The following is a 6,758-nucleotide window of genomic DNA, read 5'->3' as shown; positions in this document are numbered from 1 at the left end:
TGCTTATCCTTCCTCTACGCGATAAGACAAGGTCTGTCCATTGCGTCTGGAGTGTAAATGGGGCATCTGAAGCTAATAATAATGAAAATTAAGCACTCCAAGCAAATGAATGTATTAGATCTTCTACTGTATTAGAGGGGACTGAGGGCTAGGGCTTCATTACCCTCCAAGAGACGATGTCAAAACCTACTCAACACCAGCTTGAGCATGGGCTAACCATAGGTTGTGACATTGTCCCTATCAACCTGTTTGCAGCATGGTGATGTGTGTGTGGTTTCCGAATATCCTTCACCCAATTCTGCCAATAAGTTTAACCCCCATCATGCCCCTTTGACATCTGTCATTTCTCTGTCATCTTGGTCAATCAGGCTGCAAACGGATGGATGGACGGTAATGATAATTTCAGACCGATCAGGGTGTCAAAAGTTCAGAGTGAAATCACCAGACAGTTATATGGAGTTACACCAAAAGGCTGACCCCTCACTTCATTTGTAAATAGGTGTTGGATATTTTTCCCATTCATGCATGAATTTGAGACAACATTGGTCTAGGCCCAACACATCTCGCCTGACGACGTGCACACAAGATGGACTGCTTTGAAGTCATCGATGGAGTCCCAGAATAGACTGGTCACACTGCTCAGTTGCATCCTAGTGGCCAAGACCTCAACCATTTCTAGTTCCTCCAATACAGGGCAACCAAGTCATCACAAGTCCACGATAAGTGACAAAGAGGAGGAATAACACAACCACTGATATGAAATTTAACATGTTTAAGAGGTTTATTCAATAAATTATGATGGCATCCATTTCTTTTAATCGGCTAAAATATTTGAAGTTGGCACCGTACTTGCATGCAACACATACTGTACATGATATCAAACAAATCTGATGCTACCAAAACCTAGGACCAAGAAACAACAAATACAATGTATTATTTTTTGGAAAATGACCCCCTGGGAATTCTGGCTTTGCCTATTTACAAGTGTGGTTCATTTAGACAAATTCTCCTGCCTTTGAAAACTGTGTCCATTGCTACAGGCCACTTTAGACTAATGTTTTTCTTCTTACTATTTACAAGACCATCTGATTATTGTCATAATAAATGCACTTCTATGAAGTTCACAATAAATACATAAGATAAATAAAACATATTTCATATGAAACACAAATGTCTCTGTGAGTGTAAAGTAGAGTCTTGATTCCAAATTGTGCGTTTTATCATCGCAAAGGGCATGGAATAACCTCATCCCCACTTCTTCTTAGTGGCTGTATATCGCTCCATGTACTGAAATATAAATAACGATACATAAGTTTTTTTCCCAACTAAGGTTGTCAATTTCATTAATGGGGGAAGTTATGAGGAAGGAGATCATGATTTCATCAACTACCAGCCAATTAGCTGCAACCTTGACAATCACACTGAGCGATTGCGAAAACCAAACACAACATACCTCATCATACCCCTCCAGCTGGTGAAACGCCTTCGTATCGAACAGATTGCCTTCAATGGCCAGCAATGAAATGGTTGACTGCTTCATAATTTTTGGAGTGAATGCTCCTATCTCCACACAGTTTTCTTCAAGGCGAAGCACCTTTAATCGAGGACATTCTGATATTGCTTCTGATATTGTGTTGATCTAAAAGTGGAAGCAGAACAAGTTTGAAGAATATCAATTTAAGGCCTAGCACTAATAGGCATTATTCTATTCTTCAAGTTCTGACTGTCATGACTCAAATTCGGTCTCTCCAAATTATATTCACACAGAGAAATTCTTTATTCCTGTTGTCACAACTTCTGTTAGTGTTATAAAATTTATATTCAAAGGGGTAAACTAAAAACATTGAGTCAAATACCAGTGAGTGGTGATTTTGAAGCTGATAGTGACGTTGTGCTCTTCCCAATTGGTCAATCTCGTTTAGTCTTACCTGGTTCTGATTGACGTTTAATTCAACAGCCTGCAGTCCCCGAACACCATCCGGAATCACCACAATGTTATTGTGAGATAAGTCTATAGAGTCAAGATTTTTCAAGCCACAAAGTTCAGCTGGAAATTCACGGATGCCATTTTTTGATAGGTTCACTGTCCTCAGAGAAGATAGATTACATATTGTTGCTGGCAGCCTTGGAATACGGTTGGTCGCTAGAAGTAAGGTTTCCAGTTTCTTCAATTTGCCAATGTCCTCAGGCAGCGCCGCTGAAACATACAGGAAAAGTACTCGTACACCGAATTCAATACCAGCTCATTCACTCTTTCACTGCCAAATGCAAAAGTGTATATGTTACACTTTACAGAACCATTCACTTACTTGCCAAAAACGTAAATACTATTCACCCTGGTTGATCTACTACAATCCAATAGATGTTGAGTCAAAGTTCTTTGGGAGATAGCCAACAATGCTCATCGAATGACACCAACATCGCTATGTTCAGTTGTGTCAATCACGAGCAAAAGGCCTCTAGTGTTCAAAATGGCACCGAAATCTGTCATTTCTCCAGCAGTAATATCAAGTATCTCATCTTTTATTCATCACCGCTATTCATCCATCATGTATGACATTAAATCGAAACTTCACTATCATATTTTGCCCCACACACAGCTTTATCTCCTTCATGAAGAACTTACTCAGTCGATTACTTGTTAGTGTCAAACTTTTGAGCATGGTGAACTGGCCGATGTCAGGAGGCAGGAGAGGTAATTTGTTATCTGAGAGGTCTAGTGTCCGCAGATTCTTTGTCAACCTCTTCAACTCCATGGGGAACTTAAAGGAAATGAGTACTAAATGAGTAAATGTTGAAACATGTCAACTACTTCTGGGACTCTCAACATTCATAAGGCGCATTCCAGAAATCTGTATTTTCCAAATCTGTATCCCTACTCTTTCTTAGCATTGCGATTTAGAGCAAACCAGCTAAAGAAAGACACAAAGTTTGACAAAGCAAGGGCAGGACGGACAGAGAAGGAATAAAAGGTACTGCCTTGCGAGATGGATGGATTTTGGAAAAAATGTCTAATGACACCATCAAATTTAAAGTAGTCTCCAAGATGAGGATCAGTCGCGCGTAGAAACAGACAACAATGCTACAATGAAGAAACCTTAAACTTATGGGCTCAAGCCTTGGTGTTAATTTTTTGACAAATGACAGCATTTATTTTGAGACACCCCATTTGTAAACAAAGTCAACAGGGTGTGGGATTTTTACCTCAGTTATCCCCATTCCACACAGTTGACAGGCACCACTTTTCTCTGCTCGTTCAATGTGAGGCTTTATCGTATTTCCCATGATCGCTTTGATGTATTTACGGCTCGAACAGGACAGAAAATGAAGCAGAAATCGAGGAAAAAAACAGCAAAAACTGAAAATTTTCATCGATCAATCTTAGACTTCCGGTCTTAGGCGCATGGGCACGAAAGATTTTCATGTTTTTGCTGGCTACTTCCTTTCTACGATTTTCTCATTTTTATCACTTCGTAACTCTCAGAAAAATCACAATTTCGCCAAAATGGCTATGGCATCGGACGCGCATGTTCGACATGTTGTTCTCCTGGGTCATCCAGGTACGTTTTGATATCACCTAAGTTAGATATAACCCTAATTTCGCCCCACCAGCGTCGATTTTACCGGCCAGTTTTGGTGCCCCCTATTATTCCTGGTTCAGCCCAATGATAATGTATGGTGCCCCCTATTGCAATACACATTGACTGTGTCTGTACACAAATGCACACATCTGTCAGTATGACAGACAGATCATGACTTAAGGTGATAACAAATGAGTCATCTGGGACTCTGGTTTTCTTGTAACCATAAAATAATGACATTGACAAAGTCAAAGAAAAGGATAAAATAACTGTGATGCTGATGATGTCAGAAATGATTGCAATGAAAACTATTTTTGTTAGGCATTATGAATTTTGTTGTTACTTAGGCCTAACTTAGACCTACGCTGGTATGATATTTATAGTTTTTCGGATGTCTCTCGGTCCCTCGGCCCTACAGATGCCCTATGTGGTTTTTTAATTCTGACACAGAAAGAATCTCAATAAAATGATATCTCAATAAAATGATTATATTTTCCAGGCGTTGGTAAAACAACACTTGTGGAGAAGATTGTGAATGATCTGCGAGTAAATTCTGTCCCATGCCAGGGTTTCTACACAAAAGAATGCTTGGAAAAGGGGCAGAGATATGGCTTTGATATCATCACTGTGGATGGAGAAACTGCACCGTTGGCTAGGACTGGGTCAGTAAGATTTGAGTATTATCAATTCTACTAGCTAGAGAAGACTAGGCCTGTCACTGGAGTATGTTTTAGAACTTTCTAGCTAATACTGAGATGTCTTCTAAGCCCTTCTGATGACCTGATATAGATTGAAAATTGTTGAGATCTAGACTAGACTAGACTTACTTTATTTCAACCATTTATTGACATTGATTGATTCTTTCACATAATTTGATGTTTTGAGTTGAAGTCCCATAGGGCTCTCAAAGATGATGATGATGATGATGATGATGATGAACTTCTCATTGTTTATTACAGAGAAGAACAACAAGATGAACACACACACAGCTATAAAAGAGAATATAAAGTTGGAAAATACAATGTTAACATCCCTTCCTTTGAAACTGTTGCCATACCATCACTGAGGAGATTGGTAAGTATAATACAAATGGGTCTTTAAAATGATATTTAGTTCACAAGAACAGGTCTGCTACAGTTGCATTGATCATGGCAAATCGTTTTGGAACCACCTTTTGACTTTCCTCAAGCAAGAATATGGGATTTCAGCTAAATATATTGGCAAATAACCTATCTGAAATGAGCATGAGCATGATTGATGTCTTCTGATTGGCAAATCCCAAATTTCAAATTTTTCATTTCAGACCATTGAAGGACAGCCAGAACCTGTCTATATCATTGATGAAATTGGCAAGATGGAGCTGATGAGCAATAATTTCCAGGGGATCGTAAAGGATGTGTTCCAGAGACCCAACTCGACAGTTCTGTGTACAATACCCATTGGGAGGGGTAGACCTATACAGCTTATCGAGGACATCAAATCTGGTGCTAATTCTAAGGTTTTCTATGTAAGTATTATGTTAGACCTGGATCTCATCAAATTGTATTCATCAGGAGTTGGTTGATATTTCATGCTGCGAGTTAACACTGGCAGAACTCACTGCTGAAAGCTAGAGTGATGCTCGTCTCTGCCTGCTACAAATGCCTAAGAAAAACGTTTGATTGTAAAGGTCATACCAATTGTGTCTCCTTGCATTTGAGAACCATGCAAAAATCTTGATTGGACGTCTAGGAAAAGCAGCCCTTCATGTGATTGAGGAACACGGTCCTCAGGAGCATGAGATGCTTTATAGAATCTAGGCTTGCATTGTGTTGCTCTGAGTTCAGGATTCCAATTCTTTGGGTTCGGCGTATTCGTCCCATGTTTTATGAACAAAGGAGGCTGGATATTGCATAGAATTGCCTGATCAAACATCCTTTCTGTCTTTTCAGGTGACAACCATGAATCGAGACCAAATCCACAGAAATATACTGGAGATATTATTTGATGCTTATCAGTCGAACTTTGAACAAACTAATGCAGTTGCTGAGCAACTGTGAGTGAAATATAGACAATAACCTATTAACTGGAAGCATTGTGTTAGGAACTTGGCATAGCAGAGTGAGCTGGCTTAGATTGGACAGTGTAGCAGAATATATCTTGGCTCATAGGACTTTTAAGTCAGCAAAAATTTTATGTATTTTATCATTAACACACCATTAATATACCACTTGCAGGCCACAATAATAACTGGAATATTTGTGGCTGGTGAAATTGGGTGAGGGGGCAAAAGGACCCCATTTCGGCAAAAGAATACAACGAATCTATTGTGGCCTGTGACTGGTACATGTATGTTGATAATTTGAGTCATAACTGTGACTAGTGCATCAATCACAGGCATACAGGAAGGATATCTTAGGTGTAAAGTGTTTGAAAGGTAATCATGTAGGCCATTGGGAAGAATGTGTGGTTTTAATTGAAGACTTGAGGACTGATCATACCAGGAAGAGGGTGCAGAAAACTTTCACCAGTTCGCAGGTTGCCAAAACACGAGGGCTCCGATGCCACATTTGAAGGTCATAACTTAAGATAAGTAGAAAGTACTTCTGAAGACTGAAAGGCATGAAGTACCAGTCTTATTTTTGTATGTGAAGGTCATAAATGTGTCCTCAAAGGACAGCTAAGAGAGATCCCTTCTTTTGTTACCATGATGTACATTCTGCTTCTCTCATTCATTGTGTAGCAGATTTGAGAATGAAGCAGTTTGGAGTCGGCTGCATGTGTATTTAGATGTACGATGTACATTATGCTTGTTTCGTGATTTTATTCTACATGTAGATCAGGAAAAACTGAAAAAATTGTCATCTGGGTAGGTGACTTCACCTTGTGGAGATGTTATGGCAGAATTCAGACAGATTTTCACCTTGTCATAGAGTATTAAGTCGTTGTAAAATGGTGACGACAAAACCTCTCTGCGCTGTGGGTATGTCATATGTATTTTTTGTGATTGTGGAATGAATTTGTCAGTGCTTCATAATGTACTTTTTAGTGTTGTAAATAAGCCAGTTGCCATCCCGTATAAATGTTCAATTATAATGATATGAATAATTATATTGAAAAAATTAATATGGTGTCTTTGATGTTGCTCTTTTTGTGCTGAAATGTACTACATGTACTGAAATGTACATTGGGACATGT

General features: G+C 39.1%; 2 protein-coding genes across 2 annotated transcripts; one reads left to right on the top strand and one right to left on the bottom strand.

The window, feature by feature from the left end:
- Positions 1 to 757: 757 nt before the first annotated feature.
- Positions 758 to 3,387, bottom strand: LOC135485428 (leucine-rich repeat-containing protein 57-like). Its single transcript, XM_064767433.1, has 5 exons — positions 3,205 to 3,387; positions 2,627 to 2,762; positions 1,929 to 2,197; positions 1,454 to 1,639; positions 758 to 1,287 (listed from the first exon to the last, which is right to left on the bottom strand). Exons 1-5 carry the CDS (start codon positions 3,370 to 3,372, stop codon positions 1,246 to 1,248), a joined length of 801 nt encoding a protein of 266 aa, XP_064623503.1. The 5' UTR covers positions 3,373 to 3,387; the 3' UTR covers positions 758 to 1,245.
- Positions 3,388 to 3,444: 57 nt separating this feature from the next.
- Positions 3,445 to 6,686, top strand: LOC135485429 (cancer-related nucleoside-triphosphatase homolog). Its single transcript, XM_064767434.1, has 5 exons — positions 3,445 to 3,560; positions 4,081 to 4,243; positions 4,541 to 4,655; positions 4,885 to 5,088; positions 5,513 to 6,686. Exons 1-5 carry the CDS (start codon positions 3,506 to 3,508, stop codon positions 5,618 to 5,620), a joined length of 645 nt encoding a protein of 214 aa, XP_064623504.1. The 5' UTR covers positions 3,445 to 3,505; the 3' UTR covers positions 5,621 to 6,686.
- Positions 6,687 to 6,758: the final 72 nt, after the last annotated feature.

This window comes from Lineus longissimus, chromosome 3 (genome assembly GCF_910592395.1).
Source record: "Lineus longissimus chromosome 3, tnLinLong1.2, whole genome shotgun sequence".
NCBI lineage: Eukaryota > Metazoa > Nemertea > Pilidiophora > Heteronemertea > Lineidae > Lineus > Lineus longissimus.
Note: the sequence above shows the minus strand (reverse complement) of the source record. Positions and strands in the feature narration are given on the sequence as shown.

What these genes read in the sequence shown, in the direction of transcription:
- LOC135485429 (XM_064767434.1), top strand. Translation starts at nt 3,506, where the DNA reads ATGGCTATGGCATCGGACGCGCATGTTCGACATGTTGTTCTCCTGGGT. An exon ending in GCACCGTTGGCTAGGACTGG is followed by an intron (nt 4,244 to 4,540) that starts GTCAGTAAGATT and finishes TGTTTATTACAG; the next exon opens with AGAAGAACAACAAGATGAAC. An exon ending in TACCATCACTGAGGAGATTG is followed by an intron (nt 4,656 to 4,884) that starts GTAAGTATAATA and finishes TTTTCATTTCAG; the next exon opens with ACCATTGAAGGACAGCCAGA.
- LOC135485428 (XM_064767433.1), bottom strand. Translation starts at nt 3,372, where the DNA reads ATGAAAATTTTCAGTTTTTGCTGTTTTTTTCCTCGATTTCTGCTTCAT. An exon ending in GTGGAATGGGGATAACTGAG is followed by an intron (nt 2,763 to 3,204) that starts GTAAAAATCCCA and finishes ATTTCCTTTAAG; the next exon opens with TTCCCCATGGAGTTGAAGAG. An exon ending in TAAACGTCAATCAGAACCAG is followed by an intron (nt 1,640 to 1,928) that starts GTAAGACTAAAC and finishes TTCCACTTTTAG; the next exon opens with ATCAACACAATATCAGAAGC.